The sequence below is a fragment of the Dipteris shenzhenensis genome, chromosome 14, assembly GCF_047967505.1.
Source record: "Dipteris shenzhenensis isolate YYH24624 ecotype China chromosome 14, Dip_SZ_1.0, whole genome shotgun sequence".
Taxonomy (NCBI): Eukaryota; Viridiplantae; Streptophyta; class Polypodiopsida; order Gleicheniales; family Dipteridaceae; genus Dipteris; species Dipteris shenzhenensis.
Genome location: NC_141609.1, coordinates 19,825,689 through 19,852,012, shown reverse-complemented (window position 1 = coordinate 19,852,012; position 26,324 = coordinate 19,825,689). Strand labels below are relative to the sequence as shown.

General features: G+C 46.6%; 1 protein-coding gene across 3 annotated transcripts in view; it reads left to right on the top strand.

Annotated features, from left to right (window-relative positions):
* The first annotated feature begins 2,266 nt into the window (after positions 1-2,266).
* The window catches only part of LOC147894314 (uncharacterized), a 32,015-nt gene continuing 7,957 nt past the window's right edge, over positions 2,267-26,324 (top strand). Inside the window, exons 1-6 of one of the 3 annotated variants that reach the window (XM_087384956.1) lie at positions 2,267-2,479; positions 2,712-2,851; positions 3,246-3,316; positions 3,481-3,800; positions 11,759-11,836; positions 15,453-15,515. In XM_087384956.1, the coding sequence (XP_087241082.1) occupies positions 2,435-2,479; positions 2,712-2,851; positions 3,246-3,316; positions 3,481-3,800; positions 11,759-11,836; positions 15,453-15,515 (717 nt within the window). In that variant the 5' untranslated portion in view covers positions 2,267-2,434. Of the gene's footprint in view, positions 2,480-2,621; positions 2,852-3,245; positions 3,317-3,480; positions 3,801-11,758; positions 11,837-15,452; positions 15,516-26,324 lie in introns of all 3 variants that reach the window. The other 2 variants (XM_087384957.1, XM_087384958.1) reach the window with 2 other exon arrangements.

Below are 26,324 nucleotides of genomic sequence, written 5' to 3'. Positions count from 1 at the left end.
GAGCAAGAACCTTCCCTCCACTACCATCATCCAAGACATCATTAGACCCCTCCTGTGTTGTGCTCTTGACTAACTCTATAACCTTCACCTTGGCTTTCTTTTTAATCACCTTCCACTCATCACATTTATTCGCTTTTAAGGTAGCCTCAGGCTTACCCGATCCTTGGAACCTTCTTCAACTCCCTTTTTAGCTTCACTTGTCTCCTCCATTACCCAATCCTTTGAACCTGCTTCCCACTTGTCTCCTCCATGTGAGGACTAGCCCTATAAGGTCTCTGAGCCCCCCCATCAACACTATTAGGTACATGTATGGCCTTTCTAGTGCCATGTAGCTCCTTTTATAACTTTGAGGAAATTGTGAATTGCATATGAAACATGTATCTAGAAAGACTTCAAAGCTAACCTATTAAGTATGCGCCAGACCCTCCGTAATCTTGATGTCAAGCTCCTCAAGAATCTCCTGAGCATGATCCCACAATATCTAGAAAATTTTCACTCCAAAAGGGGGTCCTTGCAGATGGTAAGATGAGGAGAAGCTTATTTAGGATGCATGCCAAGTACTCCACGGCATCTCCTAACCAGAGTGGCAAATTAGGAAAATCAACCCACACAGGGCACTCATGGTGCTTATTTTATTTTTTTGGGGACTTTATGAAAACAATAGGTTATAAACTTAAGGTTAATGACATACTGTTTAAAACATAAGAAACAATGACACAAGATAGTAAGGCTATAGTGGTATCACCATCTCATACCCCCTTAATGGCTCTCACCTAATTCGTCCACGATTACTTTACTCATCTATACTTTCCATCTCAACACATTATTCCATACATAGAACTTAACCTAAGGAGAAAGGTAATTGAAAATGCCAATTGTTGAATATTGATTTCTTAGGTGGAGCACCCCAATGAAGCTAAGGTCAAAGGGATAGCTTCAAAAGGTGGACTTGAACTCAAGACATCCACTCTGCACTCTCAAGGTCTTACCACTAGGCTAAATGAAGGTATTGTGAAAGAAGTATAGGTATGATAAGAGGGGAGGGGCCCTCTCCCTCATAAATAGAGGGACTTCCTCTTTAATTACTCTCATATTTACCCCTCCCCTCCTTACTTTTTCACTAATAAATACACTTTTGAATTCTTTTCAATTGGGGGGACCTATAATAAGAGTAACTTGGGGACATAGGTGCTGGGAGAAATCCTCTATTCCAAAAAGACTTGTGAAAAAAAGGTGGCTATACTCGAAAGGTAGGCACAAAGTGTGCACAGAAAAGTGAAGGTGTGCATTGCATCATAAAATGGAGCTCTTAGAACTAGAACTTTTTAAGGATGATGTTAGGCAAACTCAAAACGTTTCCATTACCACTTGTGTTTAGGGAAGTGCTTAGAATAAGATTATAGAGGTTTTGCCTACAAGGCGGGATTCATAGTTGTGGTATCAAAGTCACCTAGTGTGAATATATTGCAGTGGTGGTGGGGCACAATGTCGTCAGAAGTAGGCAACACGTGGCATAGCTAGGTGGGCATGACACATGGTAGTGGAAGTTTGGGCTAAGTATGCAAACATGCCAAATGAAGCAATAGCTACAGCCATGAAGTATGAAGATGTTAGAGGCAAGCCGAGTGGATTTATGTATGCAGGGACTCAGTAAGAGTACCCGAAGAAGAGTGGGTTTCGAAAGAGGTGGGTTAGAAAGTCTAGTGTCCCATAGTCTGATGGCCAAACCAAGAAGAGTGTACCCGAAGAAGGGTGGGTTAGAGGGGATCCCCACACTAGCTAGTAGGGCTGGACCAGCCCTATTGGAACTGAAAGCAAAAAGCTCAGCTAGCATTTTGGCCTGGCATTTGACTGCTGGCCTGGAGGAGGGGACTGGGAATTTTAGCACAGCAGTAGATTGCTGGACTGGGTGAACCGGTGTAGCTTGCAAAACTCCTCAAAAGTGGTTGCCACTTCTCAAGCCGGTTGCAGATGGTGCAGAACCTCGAGTGTTTTCCTTGTCGCTTTGCATTGATGCATGCAGGGACACATTTTCACTAGCCTTGCAAGCTGCTAGCCTCCCGAGTGCCATAGGCAGGTGGCCAAACAAAGAAGAGGGTACCCAAAGAAGGGTGGGTGAGAAAGTCTGGTGCGGCAGAGTCTCTGGCCAAGTCAAGCAAGCACTACAGACTTTTGACCAAGGTTGGGCAACTGGTAATCAGGGTGAGGTTCTAACGGGCCTTGATCATCGTGCCTTTTTCATGCAAAGTCAAATCATTTCCACTCTGTCAATTCTCATCACTTCAATTTCTTTCTTTCAAGATGTTGTTGCTGCAGTCGTCTTGGAAGTTGCAACAGGACGACGGCTCTTATGCTGCCGATTAGGTCTCTCTCTTCGAGGTATTTTCACTTCGTTGACGCTTAATTCAACACACGGGACACGAAAGTTGGTTTCATGTCTCGCACCAGAGTCATTGGCACCCTCAAACCCAACGCCAAGGTGCCTTTCCTCTTGCCTTTGCTTCCTCGCATTGCAATCGAACGGAGGAATTTTACTCATGGAAACATGGATTTGCACGCAAGCCGACGAGGCTTTTAAGCGTGCTTGCCTAGACCTTACCGGTTTGTATTGGATTGTACAGGAAGCGAACTGCTTGCATGGTTGCTTACAGCGATTGTTTTGAAATAAAACTCAAAATTGCACTTCTGACGGTGCAATCCACGTGGTGCAGCAAGGGACTGCATCTTTTAGTGAGATGTATTCAGATCGAATTGGTTCAGGTGGAGCAGGGAAAAAAAGATCCGTGAAGGATAGACTGGGGGCAAACGTGGACAATCTGGATAATCCCTCTCGCCAGGGTTTCAACAAGCGGTAAGAGCTGTTGCCTGCGGTTCAAACTACCACGACACGCTTTGACATAAAAACACATTTTAAAAATTCTCATAGTAACCTTATTTGTTTGAATTTTGAATCCATCTGAGGCGAAAGCAATAGCATATTGTGTGAGTTGTTCTGGCGTAGAATTTCACTAAAATCTATGCCAAATGTATTCACTTTTAAGAGCACTGGCATACCTTGCAAGTTGGCTAGGTTTGATTGCTTTGAACATCTCCGCCGAAAACTTATTTGGAGAGCAGTAGGAAGCTTAGGCTTACTTGCTTTTTAGGGCTAAGCCTTCAAAGATGAAGATGTTTCCGCAATGGGTCCCACATTGTCATGATTTGATATGCATTGAATTACTGACTTTACTATTGTATGTGGTCAGATTCTGTGGATATGATGGGAAATGGTCGCATGATATATACGATGAGGTTGACAACGGCTCAATCGCAAAAAGTATTGATAAACTTTCTTAGGTTTGAGTCTCAGTAAAACGTGGAATTTGATAGCAGATATTGGTGATGTATTTCTGTTATTGCATCTGTTTTTTGTTGGATTATATGGTAGAGAAAGTTCATTTAGTTTTCAACTTTTGAGCCAAATATCTGACCACTGTTCAGGTGAGCTAATTAGTACCCAGGATGTACGATCTAAGCTAAACAAGAATTCCCTTCGGGGAAGTCAAGGCAGAAACGAGATATCTGGCGGAGTAAAGGACTTAAGAGAGAAGCTTTCTGGACAGGCGCCATCCACTCAAATCCGCACTTCCCAAACCCGCACTCCTCAAGCCCGCACTCCTCAAGCCCGCACTCAAACAGTTTCTATGCCACAGCAACGTAGCTCATCTGCTGCAAAGGCTGCTACACCAGGGGTCACGACTGTTTCTGCGAGTAAGCCAGCTGCTGTGAAGCCCCCTGGGACACACAAAGTATCGACTGGGGTATGAGCTTCCCTTTGTCTTTCCAATGCAAAGTAGGATTTAAGAAAAAGTTCCCCTTTATGTACTTTAGCAGCCAGCTGCTTATGTCCAAAAGTAACCCACCCAAATTTTTTGATTAATCAAAAAATACACTCTCTCTTCTTTACCGGTCTGTTTGTTTGCTTTGTGTGTTATTTTTGTGCTCGTCTGTAAGATGTAGCGGATTTGCGTTCCTCAAAGTGGGGAAATATATTTTCTCCAGGCCAGCTTGAAACTACTATGGAAGCAATTCCTCTGGCTTGAAAATTTGGGAAGTGGCGTAACAAGACCCCTGCAATGCCAAACTTCCTTTTTAAAATCTTCTTCAACTGCCAGTATAAATATTCCCTAACCATCAAGGGAGTGGTAGACGTTACTGCTTTATGGATTTCAGATGCAGTTCATCTAAGGTTTGGAAGCACCCTAAATTAGGTTGTGATATAATGACCAGCAACATCATCTAGGGTTTGGAAGCTGACAGTGAACGTATATGGGCAAGGCCCATCAAACTCTCTCCAAACTTACATCCAACAATTGCATGAAAAACAAACTGAAATCTGTGTAAATGCAGAAGAGAGATTTGTAGCACAAGAGAATCTCTCTTAGATTCTACTGAGGGTACAAAAAAGTGGCCCCCAAAAGTTCAGCAAGGGCTGAATAGCTGAAAGCAAAATTTGCTGAACTGCTGCTGCATACTCTTTCGAGCTGCATGCCTATTGGAGGTTTCATGGGATAAGGAGAATGCAGCAAGGAGTTGTTTATGAAAGGGTGGGGAGGCAGTCTGCACACCCCAGAACAGCTGGCATGGAGTAGGCGGTCAGACCTGCTTCAGTAGACCCTACTGACTGACCAGGTGGGCGAAGCGGCCACGTGGCAGTTTGAGGCCATGTGGACCTATTTGCTGTTGCAGCCCTGCTGTTTGCTGCTCTGGGGTGCAGGGCTGCCATGGTCTACGGATGACCATGGCATCCCGCTTCTACCGAAGCTGAAACTAGGGAGATGCCAAGCCTTGTGGTATTTTTAAAGGAATCTGAAAGGATGTCCTCGTTGACCCCACAGTGCGTTGTGGGAGCCCTAGTGTTTGAACTTGACCGCGTACAAGCGTTGGCAGTAACTTGTACCTTTCTTGAACCGATGAAGTAAAATCTGCTCTGGCTGACCCACCTCTGCCTCGTTGATGATCTCAGTGTGCTCCATGACTTAAGAGGTTTATATATAAGCATGAGACACAGGTGAGGCAATTATCGATATGAAGTCATCTTTTACTATCTAGCTCCTTAGAATGTTGGCAAGATAAACATTTTCCGGATGAAATGTGTTGAACAATAATTCCTTGTGGCAACTTCATTAGCATTCTATCCAGCAATTGTCCACATTTTGTGGCCTTTAGTCTTTTGAAGTTTATTGAACACAACTTTTCAATCGTTATAATTTAAGTCGAAAAGTAATATGTGACTAGTCATCTATTTAGCTTTTATTGAATATGGAGGAATGGATGGTGGAGATAGTGATTGACATGCAAATATATTCATGTTATGCATCAGTAAGTTCATGTATTTTTGTTTCTATTAAAGACATATTTGACTTTCAAAGCTCATGTATTTTTGTTTCTGTGGAAGACACATTTGACTTGTTTTGAAACATTAAAATGCCATGTTTTGAAATGCATGAACAACATGCTTTTACTTTTTCTCTAACTGCCATGTTCTGAAATGTGGAATAATCCTAATTTTCGTGCATAAGTCAAGAAGGAGTTGAGTGCTCCTAAAGAGAGTGCCATTGCTGTAGTGCCTCTGCCTGAAGCTCCTCACTGCTCCTGTGGATTGCATCTGCTATCCAACTGACCCCAACCATCCTAGGGGGGGCTATCTGGTTGCTGCCAGATCGCTGCTACGGACTGCTGGACCTCCTCCTCATGTAACAAAGCTTCAGGAATTCAGAACCTCTTTTGCAGCAGGAGTTCACAATGGGGCTGCTCTAGGAACATCACGATCGGGGAGTGATTTGACATTGTTCCTGCCAAAATACCCGTGGATCCCCCTTTGTGCATCGTCCAATCCCCCTCGTAGAATCTCTCAAGTCTCTCTAGCAATCCATCATGCCGCTGCTGTCCAAAGGAGTAGTGGAGACTACCCGGGAGTCTTGAGAGTCAGCCTCCCTCTAGGGATCACTACGACTAATTGCCAAGTCTTACCCTCTGCAAAAGGCATCATCGAGAAGGAGGCTCCACCTTGCTTGTGCTCCTCTAGAACTTGAGATTGTTGAAGCCTCCGATAAAAATCCAATAGTTAACATCTGAGAGGCTCTCTATAAGCCACCTCTAGGAAGATGGTCATTGCTGCCGGCAAGCAGGGGCATAAACGTTTAGGATCCTGATCCTGGAGTCTCTCAAATCCACAAACAAATCCAAACCACTTGCCGTCCTGTAAGCTCTCCCTGATCAAACGCATCTGGAGCCAGAGACTGGGCTATTGAAATACAAACATCCTTACTTCTATCCACTATTGAGACCAATCTGCCAAGGACCTCTCTTTGGGAGGAGACGATGCTGTCATCTGATATCCTCGGCTAAAAACATGTGCTCTTCAATCAAGATGATATCTAACCGATCATCCCACCACAACCCTCTGCAACTCCTGATGATATCTACCGATCATCCTGACGTAGAATCAACGGTTGGTGCAGCGGCTGCTGACATACATGATCGTGAAGACCATGCATGTTTTGACTCACCATGGTCCAACTCGGGGGGTGTGGGGTGGGTGGGTTTTGGAAAACAAGGCCTTCCTATGCATGGAAGCTTGTGTAACAATTGTTGGCTTCTGTGACTTGGGTGAAGGCTTGGATAGTGAATAATCCGTGTTTGTGCGGTGCATGGTAAAAGCACGACTGGCTCTATGCCTGGCTTTTAGTGGCCACTGCATCAGAAAAGAGGTCTCCACACCTAGTCCGCTAGCACATTGGTTTAGTCTCCCAAGAGAAGGCTAGTTGGAAGGTAGTTGTGTCTCCGTGTGTGATCCACAGCTCCTTCCACTCCCCTACTGTCTAAACCTCTTCTCCATCATCCTAAACATTTGATCCCTCATCATCAAGTCAAAGAGTATCGGGGTCCACTGCTCCTCTCATGTGCATGCAAAGTTGAAGCCCCAGAAAGCACGAGACGGCTTCCTAGCTGCACCAACAGAACCTTGGGCTGAAAATCAGGACTGGCACCTCTAGAGCAATGGAGTAGTCATCTGGAACATCAAGATAAGTCCAGGGCCCTAGTTGCCAAAATTCCGTGGGAGCCGGACGAGGCTTTGGCATTGGAGCCCGAGAGAACAAGGAAGACTCCTGTACTAGTCCTCGAGGAGTCTTGCTGTGAACTTGTGAGGAACAAGGTTGGGACTTGGACGATGAAGCCGCACTCTAGCCTGAGGGTCTGGGTAGAGGCGCGCGTTGAGTGGCTGGCGAGGTGGGGAGCAGGGAGAAGCGAAGACTACGGGGCATAGTTAGGGGAAACGGAAACGAAAATGGAAACGTTTCGGGATTACTGGGAGGGCTGCAACATGGAAACACCACATCAGCAAGGGGGTTTAGAAAAGGGCTGAAATAGAGGGCTGAAGGAGAGGGCTAAAGGAGTGGAGGTTTAGCTTCGAAGGAGGGCTGAAGGGGAGTGGATGACTGAAAGGACTTCAAAGGAGTGAATGGGGCTCAAGGAGGGCTGGAAAACCCTCAGGAATGCAAGAGTATGAGGCTGAAGGAGCAGAGGGAGTGCAAGGTTGAAAGTGGAGGCCAAAACACAGGTAGAAACAACAAAAGGAAGATGGGGGGGTGGGTGGGTGTCTGAACGCGCCGTTTCAGACTTCTAAAATGTTTTAAGCAGCCGTTTTAGAAGTCTGAAACCTTTCAGAAGTGTGAAATGTTGCAGGCAGCCGTTTCAGAAGTCTGGAACATTGCAGACCTGAAACGGTATTTCAGGCTTGGGACTTCTTTGAAACGGTGTTTCAGGACAGGCTTGGCCCTAAAACCCGTTTCAGCGTAACTATGCTGCAGTAGCTAGTCCCTGCTATGCATGATGGAGTTTATGGTTTTCAACCTTGTGAGTGACTATCATGAGATTGAAACTGCACTATGTTGTGTTTTTAGAGGATGAGTTTGGGAATGTTCCTGGATTCATCTAGGTATATAACTATGCTGCAGGGAGGGGGCGAGGAGTTGGCTCTGGCAGCGGGGGGTGGAGGGGGGCTGGACGAGGGTTTGGTAATGAGGGGCGGGGGAGGAGAAGGGTCAGTCGGCGAAGGAGAGGATAAGGAGGAGGGAGGCAGTGTGGAAGAAGGTGCAGCCTGCGTAGGGGGGATCTAGAGGCAAGGGACTGAAGGATGTGGGTGGGTGGCCTGGGAAGGGGCACCTCTCCTGAGCTTGAGCTTGAGCTTGCTGAGCCTGAGTCTGCCGGTGGAGGAGAGGACGAGGAGGGAGGGGAGGTGGAAGAAGGCGGGGGCAGAGGAGGTAGAGGATCTAGAGGCGGGGGAGGGGGGGATGAAGGATGTGGGCGGGTGGCCTTGGAGGGGCACCTCTCATGACCCCGAGCCCGAGCCCCGAACTTGAGGTAGACTCTGAGCCTGAGCTTGAGCTTGGGGTAGACTCTTGATCCTACAAGGGGCATCGGGGGATGCCACAAGAGGCCCATTGGGAGATTGGAGAAAACATGCTCTGGCCCAGGGCATGGGCAGAGTCGGGCGTCGAGCTTCTGGTGAGGTGTGGGTGGGGAGAAAGAGGCTGTGGCGGCAGCAAAGGGTGGAGAGGAGGGACGGTGTATAGATGGGGCGGATATTGAGGGTGATCCTCGGCTTCATTGCAATGGCAACAGGGGGGAGGGAGAGGAGAACCTCGGTGATGGAGGAGAGGAGGGAGGCAAGGTGGGGTGGAAGAAGGTGGGGCGGAGGGGGAAAGGGGTGGTTGGGGGGGGGGGATGTGGGTGGGTGCCTGGGTTAGACTCTTGAGCCAGCTGGGGCCCCTAGGGGGCTGTTGGAAGAGGTTCCGTCAGGAAAGGTCACCTCCCCATTTGTAAGCCCCCAAATGAGGAGAGCGTGGGGGAGGGAGACCTAAGGCAGCATATACCCAGAAAAGAGAGAAGAGAGGACAAAGGTACTTGGCTGACCTGCAGGAGCATAAGGCGGAGCAGAGGGCAGCAACAGGGACCTAAGAGAGAAGGCTATGAGCTCACAGAAGGCATCAGCAGAAGTACGGATCAGTGCGGGATAGAGGCGCACACATGTGGGCAGATCAAGGAGCCAGAAGAGGGCGCAGCAGAGGCGGGACAGACCAGCACATGGGTCGGCCAAGAGAGAGGCTGGTTGGGCTGCTTGGAGGCAGACAACCAGGCCTTATATAGGGCAGACCTAGGGGCTGGGCCCTTGCCTTGATGTGAGGACTAGCGCCCTGATTTTGTGGGTCAAGGGCCCCTAGTTTTGAGCCCCAGAAGGGGCACTTTTAAGGAGCTGCTGAGTCGGCTGTAGGCCAGACTGAGTCGGCCAGAATGGGGCAGACCAGGCGGTATTTTTGGGGCCCCTTGAAGCCTATAAAAGGGCCCCCTTGGAATATGATCCAGCACACCAGCAGTTGTGGGAGCAGCAGGAGCAGCAGTGCACACGTCTTCAGGTCTACTTCCAGGAGGCAGAAGAGTGCAATAGAGGCTGCAGAGTGAGCTCTACTAGGGCTGGGACTTGGCTGTCTTCTAGGGCAGCAAGAAGCTAAGATCTTTGGACGGAGAAGTCTACATATGCTCGAGTTGGAGCATGCGGGCTCAGGTTCTAGAGATAGTAGAAGTACGTGGTGGTAAGATCAAAGGACCACGCCGTGGTGGAACTTTGGATCTTTCTCTCTTTGTATGGTGTCCATAGTTTTGGACGGAAATATGTTCTTTTGGTAGCTTCGATATCTGGCTGGATTATTATCTATTGATGAGTCAGCACATCTATTTGAAGTTATTATCTATTGATGAGTCAGCACATCTATTTAAAGCACATAAGTTTAAGAAGTTTGTGATTCGGCACCTTACACACACTATGTGAGCTCCTGGGCTAGTCTATTTGTCTTCCGCTGTGCGTACCCTCTGTTGATCGATTTCTAACATCGTCTTCTTGACCTGTAGGAGCTTTCTCTGCTTGCTCCTCTTGGAGCCGGGGGAGCTAGTGAGGGTCTCACGCTCGCACCCGTTGATGATGTTGTGTCCGACGTCTCCTCAGAAAGGTCAACCCAAGGTGTTTGCCTCTCATGCTACTGTTTGTTTGTGCGAGGACTGTTTGTACGGCTCTCTCGCTATTGTCTTGAATACGGCGGCAGTTGAGCGGCGGCTTGATCTGTATTGCAAGGGCAAGCTCTTGCAAGATGTCCCATGTGTTTGCATCGAAGTCAGAATGTGCCCCCATCAAAGGTCTCAAGAAGTCTCTCCTCGAGTAGGGTCTCCGAGTACTCTGCAACCACCCTGAGTCGAGGAACCCCATTGCCCGCCAGTGTTGAGGCTGCTAAGGGCGGAGACTCCACCACTATACTAAAGAAACCTCTAGTAGAACATAAAATGGAGCGGTACTTCTTTGAAATGCTAGGGAAGCAAGAAAGCGTGGCACTTGGTGTGTCGAATCCATATCATCAATGCCGAGGAAGATTGGGTACTTATCCACAAGGGCATGGGTGATGTCGGGATAACTCAGCTAGAGAAGAAAAACAGCTCTCCCATAGATGGTGACCTCTTGAATATAGTCACACTCAAGGCCAAACTTGCTTGGATCCAATCACGAACCGGACTCCGAGTGGGCGTGAGGCCGACAATGCGGCCCACTAGTGTGCTTTGTCCTGATGTGACTGGATGGCAAGCTTCACTTGTTGCTTGTCCTCTGGAGATCCAAATGGCTTGGGGAGTTGAGGGAGATGCCATGATTTCACTCGTTAGAAAACTGAACAAAAAACCTGTTCTTGCTGTGTGGAAAGAGAGGGAAGCGGTAGAGGAAAGGAGAGAAGAAAAGGGCGAAGAAAATACCCTGCAAATTGCAGGAAACCATAGAAATACCCCACAAAATCCCCCAAGCAGGGGATTTCAGCTAGGCAGGCTCCTTGCTTCAGCCTCTTTGGGCTGACAACCAGCCAAGATGTTCCAGGGGCAGTCAGGGCTGAGGGAGAATGCAGAAAAGAACCTTCTGCCAGCAGCAAGCTGCCACAGCAAAGGCAGGGCACAGCCCGGAACAGAACTGCTCGTAGAGTAGTTTGAGCAGTTAAAAGGGGAAAGGACCCCTACAGGGGCTGTGTGATGGTGCCAGCAGCAGGGGGGGGCAAGAAAACAGCTGTGCCTGAGCCGCAGGCTCAGGCTGCACTGGAAAGCAGGGGGGGCAGCAGCTGCACGCGCAAGGTGCGCAAGAGAGGAGGCGGAGGGGAGTGAAGGAGGAGGGGGGGAAGAGCACAGGCAGGTGGAGGATGTGGGAAGGGGCAGTGGGGGCCAGAGGGCTGAGGCGAGGGGAGAGGGGAGCAGGGGAGGTTGCAGGGAGAGCCTATCCTTCCTGTGAGGGAACGAGCCTGTACTGTAATATGGTAGGGTGTAAGGATTTATAATACCTTCACAAGAAGATGGTTTCTTAACTCTTTAAAAAGATGACTGCTTTCTGATGTGATGAAGTGTATCAAATTGAAGGCTTAGGCTAATGGTTACGTTGCATTGGTGTGCATGAATTTGTCCTTGCATTAGTGCAAACTTAAATCAACAAGTCCTTGAATTATTTATTGTTCTGATTAGTAAAAAGGAGTTTTGTCTCCATTAATAGTGATATGAATAAAGGTCTTTTTCTCCATTCAATCAAAGCAGTATATTTTGTTTTCATTTAATTAGATTAACATTTGCGAGACCATTATTTGGATTGCCAAAATTGAATTTCTAGTCTCATGGGCAAATGTTCTCTCTTCGTGATCAGGGTGAAGCCATTACAGTATCTAGTTTGTTGCAGTCATTGGGCCTAAGCAAGTATTTGATAAGTTTTCAAGCAGAAGAGGTATGCTACTCTAGTTGCCAGATTGCCTTTTAATGATTTCTTCATGAGTCTTTTGTGTATGCGAGTGCACTCTTTTCCTCTTGTGAGTTCTTAATAAGTGAAGGCTGCATATATTATGTTCATTTTATCATGTTTAGGTTTGTGATTCAGTCCTGCTGACATGAGATCGAATTGTCTGTTTGTAGAATAATTTGTGCCTAAAAAATATATGAGAGAGAGGAAGGGACGTCTTTGGCTAAGGGAGAGAAGTTACCGGAGAGAGCACACTTGAGAATTGGAGAGGAAGCAGGAGAACTAGAGAAGATCAAAGAGTGGAGATGTCACAACAACCCTTTCGTTATGTTCTCTTGGCCCTAGCCAAATTACTCATAATCTCCACTAACTTGACTAAATTTTGATGCTTTTAATGGCCATTCCTGCTTGAAATAACAGTGTCTTCAAAATTGCAAGTGATGGTGGGTGCCAAGGTTCCATGCCGCAAGAGAGCATAATCCATCATGCAGACCACCTAGGTTAAAAGGAAATGTGATAATCTTCACTCCAGCGGATTTTGTGGCATCTCCTCTTGGCAAGCTCACCATCAAGAAGCCCCAAAAATTTTGAACTGGGATGCTATCATGGTTTTTATTTTGCATGCTCTTTTGTGGCATGCTGTCCATGCTTTTAAACATTGGAATATTGATTGCTTTTCCATACATCCCCCACGGCAATGTAAATGGACGTGTCACATCAAAATGTCGCTATGACTGGTAGGTGGGCTTGTGTAGTCCCTTCCACCCTATCCGGAAAAGCAGAGGCCTTTGTGGAAAGTAAAGCTACTTGACACATGAAGCCCAAAGTTAAGGCTAATTGCTAAAGATAGCTAGGCTACGCTTAGAAATGCAAGCCTAGAGCTTCATCTTGGATTTCCTTGGAATATGCTAGAGTTGGATGTCTCATATCGATGTAGACCTGTTGGCCATGGTGTCAGAAAAACCTGGACCCTTGGCTAGTTTCTCTATGCAGCGGAAATAGAAAATGGATGAGGTGTGTGCAATGGAAGAATCTTTGAGAGGAGAAGGGAATGCTATAATTCAAGACTTCAACTTTACGTGTCCACAAGATAGAACTCACAAGCACAAAACTCAGGAGATAGACAATAAAACAGTTCAAAAATGCATCAGAATATATTGCACAAATCTGAGCCAAACACTCTTACAGAAGGCTTCACCGAGATCCCAAAAACATGCAGCAGTCCGCTGCCCTCGATGCTCTATGGTGAGCATAAACTCTGCTCCTACTTCTGTCCTCGCACTCCTTTGGTTGTGTGCTCTTCTGTGAGCTTTGTAGTGCGAATTCCTTGGACAGCACCCTCCTGTGCAGATGTGTGCTCTCCTATGGCTGTAGGTATGCACCAAGACCTGCCCAAAATTAAGGGCTGCTTCCAGTCTGAACTGTGCATGAGAACCTCTACTGCTGCAACTCATCCACTCCTCTGCTATCCAATAGACTGTTGACTTGAACACTGGAGCCTTGAACTGCCCCCACAATGGGGATTTTTGTAGGGGTAGGAAAACCCCTAGACTGGCTGACTTGCTCGTCCAGCCTATCGAACTGCCAGTTGGCTCTGTCTGCTGGCTTATAAGAGTGTCTTCTGCAGGTGCCTTTTGCTGGACGTCTGCGAGTCCACCTGACACCCTTTCCCATTGGACGTGAGTTCGGCGTCTGGACATTCCACCCTAGGTGAAGGGAATCATCCAGAAGACAGACACGTCAGCAGCACTGTTGGGTGCCACGTGGGCTGCCACATGGTCCACTGTTAGAGGTGGGCAGAAGCTCAGGAAGAAAGCAAACCTGTGAGCAGCATGTAGGACATGCAGTTCAGGCCTGTGAGCAGCATTTAAAACATGAAGTTCAGGCTGTATGGCAACATCTGCAGGACTTCCTGGAGCATGCACAAGGCACATGGATTAGTTGTGTGGCTGCTATGCAGGACTGCACAGAAGCTGTCAAGGAAAGAGCTTGTGATCGGCTTCTGCAGAAGAGGTTGTCAGAGGCAGCACACCAAGGAGTCGCTCTAGAAGTATGCTGGAAAGGCCTGGCTAGGCTTACCTGATGCTCACACAGTAGTCTCTCATGCCCCGCAATCATATCTTGGTAGCATGTCCTTGTGCTATCCTCATGTGGGGGCTTATAGGTGGGACGAGGGACCCTAATTTCCAAGACAGGGAGTTGTAGCTAGGAGAAGTGTAATGTGGTATGGGATGCAGGATCCGACCTTGATGCTGTCAAGCTCTCGTGGTGGTGTAGACCTGATGCTTGGGGATGCTTGAAGTACTGAGCCTACAGCTATGAGGTGAGCCGCTAGCTCAACCCTAACCCTCTATCTGTGTATTTGATTAGTATATGATTCTTGCTTAAGGGACTACACCCTGCCGAAGCCCATAAGTGACTTGACCTGGTTGGGGGTGTTTGATGAATCTTTTTAACTCAAATTTGAAAGTGACGGTTAGGCTCCAAGTAATTTTTTGCTCTGGATCTTGCGGCACCCTCTATGTCAAGTCTTTTTTTGCATATGCTGCTTGTCTGGTGTCCACTTTTCTTCATAGTAGAATCATTGATGTTTCCCATAAACTCCCCATGGCAGCTTCAATGAGCTGTCCTGCATTCCATCCTTGGCTGTGCTGTCCTGCACACTTTCCTAGAACTGAGTGTCATTTGTAGCTGGCACATGTGAGATGTTCCACTCTTGCATTATGTCCATGAAGCCTTTGAAATCTGCACATGCATGTGACTTGCATGATGAAGTCGCCACCTTGCTCCACCAAGTGACAAGTGCGGACACAGTCATCCAAGTGCATGCCAGCAAATTAAATATTGCCCTCATCATCCATTGTATTTAGTCTGAAGCTAGGTTCCAGTCTTATGAGCCATTCCTATCCCCAGGGTCTCTTCCTATGATTATCCACATAATTTGAGAAAGACAAATCAGCCTTGGTATTGGCTGGTAGCATGTTGTGGCTGTAACAAGGCATCATGAATGTTCCTTGGCCTCTTTAACTCATGTGCTAGTGGGGCATGCATGCCCATTTCTGTTGTATTTGAGTCGGTCTAGACTAGCTCTAATTGAGTTTGAGACCAAGTCCTTGTGAGAGATTTCACCATGCACGCAATGCATATCAGCAGAAGCACTCTTTAACCAGGAATAGTTCACACAAGACAGAGAGATAGAAGAGACTGAATGTATACAACCCAATCAGGTTGAAAGCTTAAGCTCCACACATGTAAAATATCTGGAAACTACGCTCTCCACTAGTGCACTTAGTAGCTTTTTCTTGTCTCCCATCTACTAGGCTTTCATAACATTTTCTTTAAACATTTTGTAAATCAATGGGTGTACAAACATTCACAATGTGCTGTAGGACTAGCTTGGCCTTTGCATATGCAGTTGAAAATGTCTCATCTGCTCTTTATAGGGCATAGGAGATGTCATTTGGTACTTTTATAGACATTAAGGATCCAAAGAAATGGTATTATGCATGGAGCTGGAATGTAGCTGCTCACAGGTTTCTCTTAAGCAGGTTATTAGATGAATTTTATATGCTCATTATTGAATTCAGTCAATATTGTGTTGCAGATTGATATGTCTGTGCTTCGAATGATGAAGGATAATGACCTGAAGGAGATAGGGATTCCTATGGTATTTATACTGACTTTTTCATTTTGCTATGTGGTTTTTATTGTTGTGTGTCTTCTTTTCTGTTAACTGTTGTCATGTGCATATAAAAGGACAAAACTTGAGTTTTTCTGATGCTTATAGTCAAGCAAAAGGTGATAAGTGTTAAAGAAAATAGTTTTATGTTCATGGAAGAGGCATGCACGAAGCATCTCTCGGCCAATATCAACACGAAGCTCCCAGCTGCATCTCCTCCCATCCAGAGGCTCTTTGTTTCTGTACATTGTTCTGCCTTAGATTTACACACTTCCTTGCACTTGAATACGGATTTGTCGTTAAACACTCGCTGAGTAAAGCTAAGATTACTGAGAAGGGAAAAACCTTCGTTCTGTATTGATGCATGTAAAAAGCTCATGCTCCAGGTGGCTATGTTATTTGCATGAATTGAGGTGTCACAACACCTTATGTGATGCCATACTTTGTTGGAGGATTCATGTCCCTCTCAATTGGTCCCACTTCTTCAAGCGGGTTAAGAGGTTTCCTTCATAATAATTACTGTCTATAAGATGTTTTGGGCAGATCAGGAGATCAAGTCAGGGATCCTCACTCTTGAACAAGACCGTACTTGACAAAGAGAAAGCAGTAATTGTTCAAAACTGTGAAGATTCGTTAGGGCTATTTATACATCTGGAAAAAGTTGTCTTTTGTTCGGAACATCAAATGAAGATCCTTGCTTCAGTACATCATTATATGTAGCCACTCGTGGTTTACTTTGTCATGGGGTTACACTGCTTGGGTGCTCTCTTCTCAAGAATTCAAGTCATCAGTGAGGATAAATCATCCACGCAAAGAATGACTGCTACAAGCTGTCCTATGCGGGCAAACCGCCTGGGGGGAGGGGTAGAGGCAGGGAGAGGGGGATGTGTGTGTGTGTGTGTGAGAGAGAGAGAGAGAGAGAGAGAGATGATATGATATGATATGATTGTGCGTGAGAACTGGTGATCACTATTGGCTAATAGTGATCCCTTACATCCAGTGAGAGACAAATCTTACAAACTTGTCATGTAGTGAGTACTTGTTGGGCTAGCTTGTGAGCTAGAACCAGTACCTTGTTGCGATGTTCCAAAATCTCTTTTAACTAGCTTCCTAGCTTTTTGGCCGGCTGTTCCAGCAGATTTTTCAGATCTCTGCTTCTCCATAGCCATATGCTCTACATCTCATGAGTACACGCTGCTCGTTTTCTCCTCTCCTGTGGGGCAGATTTTATAGATTCTTTCCTCTTTGGGGACCTTGGGTCTTGCCCATCTACCCCTCTCTACCTTGAAATCATGTGAACTAGGCACTTTCTTCGAAAATATGATTGTGTACTCAAAAGATGAGGCAGAGCACAGAAAGCATCTGGCAATCCTGTTTGCAGAACTGCGTATGGATCCCGCGAAGATCAAAGCAACTCGCAACTGGCCACAACTGAAGAATTTGCATGAAGTACGAAGCTTTTTGGGCTTATGCTCGTACTACATGCGATTTGTACGCCATTTCGCTGAAATTGCTTCACCTCTCTATGCTATGCAGAAGAAGGGAGTATCCTTCGTGTGGGCTGAGAATTAGATTGCAACATTTGAGATGCTAAAAGAAAAGCTTACCACAGACTTAACCAGATCTTCGGAAAGCATTTCATGTCCAAGCTGATGCTTGTGGAAAGAATGGCCTCGCAGCAGTCATTATGCAGGAAGGACGGGTAGTGGCTTGTGAGAATAGAATTTTGCAAGATGATGAGAGACATTTGGGCATTTATGAGAAGGAATTGCTGGCTGTAATTTATGCCGTTGCTACGTGGAAGCATTATTTACTTGGGGCTGATTTTGCAGTGCAATCAGTCTTTGAGATATTTCCTTACTCGGACAAAATTATTTGAGAAGCATATGCGTTGGGCCAATTTCTTTCTATATTTCACTTCCAGATAGTGCATGTGGAAGGTAAAAAGAAAGTAGTCTCAGGTTTCCGCAGTAACCATTGCTTACCACAGTGAGTTGAATGCAATGAAGGACCAATATGTTCAGGACGAGGATTTCTCCAGGATTTATGACCAGCTGTCTAATAATCAGCGGCATGATCATTATACTCTCAGAGATGGCTTTATTATGATGCACGGATGCCTTTGTGTCACAAAACAGTTAAGGTCAAAGGTTATGAGAGAGAGTCATGCTCCACCATAAGCAGTAGGTGCTTGTGGCGGAGAGACTGGTCTAGTCTCTAATCCATTTACAATACCTAAAAAATTGTGAGATACCAACATGTGGCGCACCAGGTACGACAACATGGGATAGTCGGTACCATCAAGCCTGTCTTCATGGGCAAGATGCCAAAAGACGGATGGTGGGCCATTGCAAAAGAAGATTCCTAAAAAGAAAAGGAAAATGTGTAGCAAAGGCAAAGCCTCAAGGCTATCACTGCAATGAGCAGGCTGTCCAAAAACTGATACAAAATCTGCAAGTGTCAACCCAAAAATGACAGCAAAAGCTCGGCAAGTGTCAAAGCCAAGTATACTCGCTCAAACACTGAGCAAAACTGCACACAATATCTTAAGTATGATCAGCAAAGACGGATTTGTGGAAAGGGAAAATGTCTGACTACTGAAAGTGATCCTGCAAGTAGCTACTTGATGGTGCAATAATGACTGCAATGGCTGCAAGTGTCAAAGCACCAAAAGCATAAAGCTGCACTGCAAATTTCAAAGCCTCAAGGCTACAATGCAATGAGCTGGTTGCTCAAGAGTGGACTGCAAGTCTGCAAATGTCAACTCAAAAAATAACAGCAATGCTCTGCAAATGAGCAAAAATGCAGAAGGCTGTCCCCAAAGAATGTCCCACAAAGGTAGATTGCAAAAGTGCAAATGTCTGTCCAAGGAAAATACCTCCTGCAAAAGGGCTGTCCTGCAAAAGTCCCAATGCACAAGTCAGCTCCAATGGACCTGAAAATGACGTTCTCAATGCACAAAAGCCAAAGAAAGATGACGGGAGCAAAAGCCCCAAATTCTTGCAAGCTGAGTGTGTTAAATGGAGGACAATGTCTGACAAGGAAACGTTGGAATGGTCACCTCCCCATCTGTAAGCCTCCATATGAGGAGAGCATGGGGGATTGAGACCTAGGGCAAGTGCCCAAAAGACTCATGGTGGAAAGGGGTCTGCCACATGGGCAGCACCTCACAAGGAAAGGGCTAAAGGGGTTGCCACATGAGCAGCACATGGGCTGCCATGTGGGCAGCACAGCAGCCTGGCAGAGGCGCCTCAAGGACTGTGCATACGGGCTGGAACAGGCCCCTTACAGAGGCACACAAGAGGGCTGACTGAGGTGACATGTGGCGCAGCCAAGGCGCACATGTGGGCAGTACAGGGTGCCAGAAAGGGGCGCAGCAGAGGCGGGTGCACCAGCAGCAGGGTCGGCCATCCTGGTTGAGCTGGTTGGAGCCAGTCAACCAATCCTTAGATAGGCAGACAGAAGGGGCTGGGACTCTGCCTTGGAAGGAGGGCTAAAACCCTTGGAATGTGGGCCAAAGGCCCTGGAAAAGAGGGCCCTAAAAGGGGCTGCCTACAGCAAGTATTCCCACAGACCAGGGTCGGCCCAAACAGACCCTGAAGTCGGCCAGTTTGGGTCGGCTATTTTGAGTAGGGCTTTGCCCTATAAAAGGGGCCCCTAGGGGACTCCATAATTATCACTTGGAGCAGCCCTCAGGACAGCAGACAGGAGCAGCAAAGGGGGAGCCTTAGGCCTACATTCAGGAGGACAAGGTGACCTAGGAGAAGCTGCAGACTGAGCTAGAGTGGCTGCCCACCTAGGCTGGCTTCCGGACAGCAAGGTGGAAGGGATCTAGACTGAGAGTCTACATATGCTCGAGGTGGAGCACGCGGGCTCAGAGATCTAGAAGTGCCAACCTTGTAGTTGAAGAACCTTTTGGTATTGTATCCTGTCCTGGTTTCTGGACAGACGGAAATATAAAGTGTTGCTTCTATATTTGTCTCTGAGCATTGTCTATTAACTGGCTTGCACATCTATGCACATAAGTTAAGAAGTTTGTGATTCCACACCCCACATCACATTGTGTGAGCTCCTGGGCATTACTATCAGTCTTCCGTTGTGCGTACCCTCTGTTGGGGCATTTCTAACATGGTATCAGAGTCCAAGTAGGAGGCTCATAGGTGTGGGAGCCTGAAGGCAGGGACCTTGCTGAAGGACGACCCTGTTTCAGACTCTCTTGGGAATTGACTTCCACGACTGGAGGATTGTGCCCTTGCGAGAAGGAGGGTGACTCAGGTTCAGTCAGGTGCGTTCAGAGTTCTGGTCTACTAAAAATTGAGTTTGGTTGACTTTGCTGTGTGATATAAAAGCAGAGATGTCGACCTCTATAGCCTCTTCAGCCCCTGCTCTCCCTTCCTCCTCCTCGAGTTTTCTCTCATTCACTATCCCTAACTTCGTAGAGTCTGGGAAACTAGACGGGACCAACTACCCGATCTGGAAGGTGAAAATCTAGAGCCATTTAGTGGCTCGGAAGTTGTGGAAGCTGACAATGGGAGTGGAGGCGAAGCCGGAGGACATGGTGGACAGGCAAGGGAATATAGTCATGGCAGTAGACAGAGAGGAGCTCGAAGCTTGGGAAGACAAAGATGCCCATACCCTGGTACTAATCATAGGGACTACGACGAACTTGACCAAGAAATCACAGTGAGGATGTCTGACATAGAGATGTGGGTCGACGAGGAGTCAGATGCCTTTGTGATGGTAAAGGACAGCATGGAGCGCTTGGTACCTTCTAGGTGCATGGCTGTTGACACTCACACGAGGGTGGATTCCATCGAGGGCCCTGGAGTCTCATGGTCAGATTGATGCTGTTCTTCGAAAGGGGACAGTACAGGATTACACAGGCTATTGGTGGTTGCCTCAATGAGGTACAGGGTTTGCTTTCAAAGCAAACACACAAGCAGTACAATAGTCTGGTATGTACTTGATATTTTGTATTTGAGCCTTTATAGCTGCTGTGGAGAGACTCTGCTCCTCATTTTTCTCCAGAGATACGAGATTGGAAGGAATTGGCCTTCTTCGAAGGCAGAAGGGGAAGTATTGGTGCTTCTTCAAATCTCAGGCGCAGATTGCTAGAAGGGGATGGACAAAGAGTACTGAAGTGTTAGAGTTTAAGACCTATGGAGGCTCATAGAAAGTAGAGGTACACATGACCAGAAAGAGTACGGATGTTCACAGACAATGCAAGCTATGGAGGATCAAGCATGAGTGAGAGAGAAAGTCGACAGTGGACACAATGATCATATCTTTATTCATGAGAAGAGCCATTTAAATAGGCTTGGAGATACAAAGCGTCTTCTTCCTTCATGCATTACTCATGATGTCATGAGGGGGTCTAGATCCTCAATCTCCTCCATAATTATCTCCATCACCTAACCAAGCTTACACATCACCTATCACTTTATTCAGCATACTCTATCAAGGTTTGCCTTCCAACACCCCCCTCAAAGCGAAGATAGGGGCAGACATAAAATGGCATACTGTCCAAATGGCGGATTCTGGACAATTGGTGAATACTCAAAATAAAGAGTTTCACTACGCAAAGTCGGAATCAAAAGCCCAAAGAGTATGAGTCTCAAATCGATCACCCTCACAAAACTAAGAGAGGAGATCCTCACAAAGAGACTTTAACTCAAAAATGACAGTCTGTCAAACAAAGTGAAAGGAAAAACCAAAACACAACACCTTTGCTTAAGGCATTACAATCATTTAGGGGAAATATCCCGGGCAGCGAACCCATCAAACAAACATATTCAAAGCATATCTTCTTATTCTCCATGCAAGAGTGAAGCCAAATGCCTCCACAACTGTATTGAAACCTTCAAGGTGGTGGGTAACCATGGGCAAAGGATTCGATTGCTGGACACGATCAGTTCTGAAATAATGATTATCTCCAACACTTGCAATTTTTGGGACAGTGCTAGAGTCACCATCAGCGACAACTAAACCTTTGATATCCAACAAATGATGATGATCACAAATATGTCACACCAGTAAGCAGAGAACTGCTCAAAGCTTTTTGAGGATGTTTTCCGAGAACGTCACCATAAAATAGGTAGACACGAACTTCCGATCAGCATCTACCCAACCTTCGGATCAGCCTTGATGGCAGATATACTTGTGGATTTCGCTAACCAGCAGTAACCTTTGGAGAGCAGCAGGAGCTCACGGACGATTAGCCATCAACGTTAAGTATCTTCACGGGCAACGTAAGCAAGTTGGGTAGATCTCATGTTAAATAACATCACGGATTGGATCTTCAGCAAGAGTCGGCAGCAACAACATTCCGAAGCAGTGCACGTACGATGACAATGAAAAAGGCCAACCTTCTGAGCTGTTCTTCAGCGTTGGATAGTCAGCAGCTTCGTGGACCTTGAACAGCCACAGCAGTAAACCTCAAAAGGCAGCGTTGATTGTAGGAAGCTCTTGAATCAAGCTCTTGAAGGCGACGGTGAGTAGATCTTTACATAGCAAGAGCAGTAAATCAGAAGCAGAGACTTGTGATGGAGTAGAGGTAGCGTGGATGCAAGCTGAGAGTGTGGAGAGGTAGAAGAGGGGCAGGAAAGAACACTGCTCTGATACCATGTTAGAGTCTAAGACCTCTGGAGGCTCGTAGAAAGTAGAGGTACACATGACCAGAAAGAGTACGGATGTTCACAAACAATGCAAGCTATGGAGGATCAAGCATGAGCGAGAGAGAAAGTCGACAATGATCATATCTTTATTCATGAGAAGAGCCATTTAAATAGGCTTGGAGATACAAAGCGTCTTCTTCCTTCATGCATCACTCATGTGTTGGGGTAAAGGCACATTGCCACCCTTTTATTAAAGATATGACACCTATGACTGTCTTAAGACAGTCATAGGGTGAAAGCCTAATCCTAATAAAACCTATGAGTTTGTGGTGTGGCTCAACACTCCACACCCACACTTTTGTGTCTCCTCCTCTCTCTCTCTCTCTCTCCTTGGTTCCACTCTCTTTCTCATTCCCTCTCAACTGGTATCAGAGCCTTCACCTCTCCCTCTCCACTCCGCTCTACCCCTCCCTCTCCCCTCGGGCCTCGTGCCCTCAGCAACGGCAGCAGCGAGCTTGGCAGCGAGCAGCGTGCAAGGCAACGCGCACGTGGGTAGAGCAGGGCAGCGCGCAGGCAGCGCACGTGGGTAGAGCAGGGCAGCGCGCAAGCAGTGCGTGCGGGCAGAGCAGGGCAGCACGCAGGCATCGCGGGGCAGCTCGCATACGCATCAGTAGCTAGCTGCGCACCGCACAACCCGTACGGTCAGGTACGGCCGTCCGTACCGTCGTACGGACACCGTACAGGCGGCCGTACTGTACGGACGCCATCGTACGGTCGTTGCGTCAAAGAGGTACAGTTCGGATTCTTTGTCTTTGGGATTTGTACCCTGCGCAGGTACAGCAGGCTTTTTTTGGGGGAAGAAGAAAAAGAGAGCACTCTGCTCTTCATTCTCGGGTGTTCAGTTCTCAAAACTGTGTTGAAGGTACAGTAAGTACCCTCGTGTCCCTCGTGTTTGAGGTGACTAGTGCCACAGTGTGGTGGTTGCACAGTTATTTTGCTTCAGGAAGGTCAAATGCCTTGATTTTGCAGAGGGCTTTTATGCTTTTGCTGAGTGCAAATCTCAGCTTTTGGGTGACATTTTCAAAGGGCTTTTGCCTGGAAGTTTATGCAGTGTATGCCTTGAGGCAGTGTGGAGCCAGGGTGCCCACATTGGTCTTGTTTCCGCAGTGTATTCAGTGACATTTCTGCAGGTCACATTCTGTGTACGGCACCTTGAAAAATCTCAGTTGAGCCACGCTTGGCCAGGGCGCATCGAGTTTACTTGGTCCCTAACTGTCCATCGTTGACAGTGCTCAAAAGATTTTCTCTTCAGTGTTTGTACGTTGGGATCTGTGTTGTTACTGTGTACACAGGGCTGTTTATGCATTACATTGTCAGGTGAAAGTGCCAGGAGAGCGCTGTATTTTGTATGCTACCTCAGTGTTGAGGTGTTTTTCACTTGGTACAGGTGTCAAATCAAGGGGCTTTTGCCCAGATTTTGCTTGTGAGCACTTGAGTTACTGTTTGAGACCTTCAGATTCCTTTTATCCCCTTGGCAGAAGGGTGATTGCTTGGGATTTGTCCCATTCTTTGTTGCAGGTTTGTGACAGGCTGAAGTGTTTGGAGCCTCTTTTCAGTGAACGAAACAGTGTATGACAAGTGGTTTATGCATATAAAATCAGTGCAATACCTCATCTGAGGTGGAAGAAGTGTCCAGGACAGCAGTGTTTTGTGCTTCGTCAGCTGATGATGCACTGATAAAGCACTTGTGGAACAGCTGCAGCATTCTGAAGTTACTGTTTTATGCCTATTTGAGCACGGTACAATGTGTCAGAAGGTACAGTGATTGGAGGGAAATTTTCTGTTTTGCTGCAGATTTTTTTTTGACAGTAAAAACAGCACTATTGTGAGTGCTCCTGGCTCTTGATAGAGCAGGTTTTTCTGAGAAATCAGAATTTTATTTAGTCATTTTTTGACTTACAGGGAGTCAAGTACTTTCCTTATCTGATATGGCATCAGGGGGAAGTGAATCTTCAATTCTGAACATAAAGAAATTGGAAGGGGCACACAATTATGCATTATGGGCAGAACAGTGTTTGAATGTACTTCTGCTAAAGAAGATTTCTAAGCCCATAAGGGTGAAGAGTGTCAAGCCATCTGGGATGTCAGATGATGAGTGGGAGGAGCTTGATTTGTCCGCAAGGGCTGCTATCATGCTTACTCTCAGTGATTCTCTTGTGTTCAATGTTCAGGCTGAAAAGACCTCTTATGGCCTATGGCAGAGGCTAGAAGAGTTGTATGCCCAAAAGAGTTCAGCCAGTAAGGTTTATTGGTTGAAAAAGCTTGTCGATCTTCGCATGAAGGAAGGTACAGCTATGACCTCACACTTGAGTGAGTTCAATGCCATCTTTACACAGCTTATTGCACAGGGATTGAACCTTGATGAGGAGTTCAAGGCTACTTTCTTGTTGTGTACCCTCCCTGAGAGTTGGGACACTTTCAAGACCACCCTGTCTAATTCAAATGTCACTCTTATGTATGCTGATGTGGAGAGCTCTCTCCTTATGGAGGAGATGAGCAGGAAGAATAATGCGGGCAGCAAGTCTTCAAATGCTTTGCAGGTACAGGAAAGAGGTAGGACTTAGCAGAAGGGGAGATCTGCTGGAAAGTCCAAATCCCGCAGTCAGTCCCGTGGCAAAAAGGATATTGAATGCTTTTACTGTGGCAAGAAGGGACATGTGAAGTCTAAGTGCTTCAAGTTTATACGGGATCAGAAAGCCAAGAAGGCTGAAACAAAGGATGCAGGCAGTGGAAGCAAAGGCAAAGGCAAGGCCAAGGCAGATGACTTGGATGCAGTGAATGTTGCATCAGAAGACAGTGAAAGTGACAGACATGATGTTTTATGCTCTTCTGCTGTAATTGCACATACATTGGTTATTGATGGCCATGACATGCACACCTGGCTCTTGGATTCAGGTGCTTCTTTTCATGTTACTCCTCATAGGGAGTGGTTTACTTCCTACACAGGTACTCATGGAGTTGTTCACCTTGGGAACAACTATGCATGTCAGATTGCAGGGATTGGCAGTATACAGATAGTATTCCCTGATGGACGCACATTTATGCTTGATGGTGTTCGCCATGTGCTGCAAATCAAGAAAAATCTTATTAGCACTGGCTTGTTGGATGACAGTGGTTACCACACCACATTTGGGGACTCCAAATGGAAAAAAACAGCTAAAGGACACTTTAGCAAAGAAGCTAGTGGCAAAATGTAGGAAGAAGCAGAGAGACGTAGCCGGTAGATCTAGAAATACATATCAGCATCAAGTTAATCAACAGATTACTGATGGCCAGGTTGTAGTGGCTGAGGGTTATAAGAGTGATACCTTGTACCCTCTTTATGTTTCCAGTGTAGGTAGTTGCCATAACCGAGCTGCCAAAGGTTTCATTGTGGCATAGCCGGTTGGGACACATGTCCGTTAAAGGAATGCAAGAACTGTCACGTTTGGGTTATCTGCCGTCTCTTTCATTTTCAGATTTACCTACTTGTGATCATTGCATATTTGGCAAGCATTCTATGACTCCTCATAAGAGGAGAACTCCCCAAAATAGAGCACCGCTTGATCTAGTGCACACTGATTTGTGTGAGATGCCACAGCTATCACTAGGGGGTGCAAAGTATTTCATTATCTTTATTGATGATGCCACACGCAAAGTGTGGGTCTATTTCTTGAAGCATAAAAGCGATGCCTTAGATGCTTTCAAGAAGTTTGTCGCCCAGGTTGAGAATCGGACAGGTTGTAGGCTGAAATGCCTCAGATCCGATAATGGGGGTGAGTATGTGTCACATGCCTTTGTACAGTTTTGCGAAGCTAAGGGCATTAAACAGGAACTCACAGCCCCTCATAATGCATCTCAAAATGGTGTGAGTGAGCGGATGAATCGAACTATTCAGGAGAAGGTTTGATGTATGTTGTCTTATGCTGCATTGCCCCATGGCTTTTGGGCAGAAGCCGTGCAAACAGCAGTCCACCTAATTAACAGGTCGCCGAATAAGGCTTTGGAGTTGAAAGTGCCAGAGGAGGTGTGGTCTGGCAAGCCACCTTCATATAAGCACTTACGTGTGTTTGGCTGCGAGTGCTTTGCTCATATACGCAAAGAACTGCGCACCAAACTGGAGCCAAAGTCTTCCAGATGCATC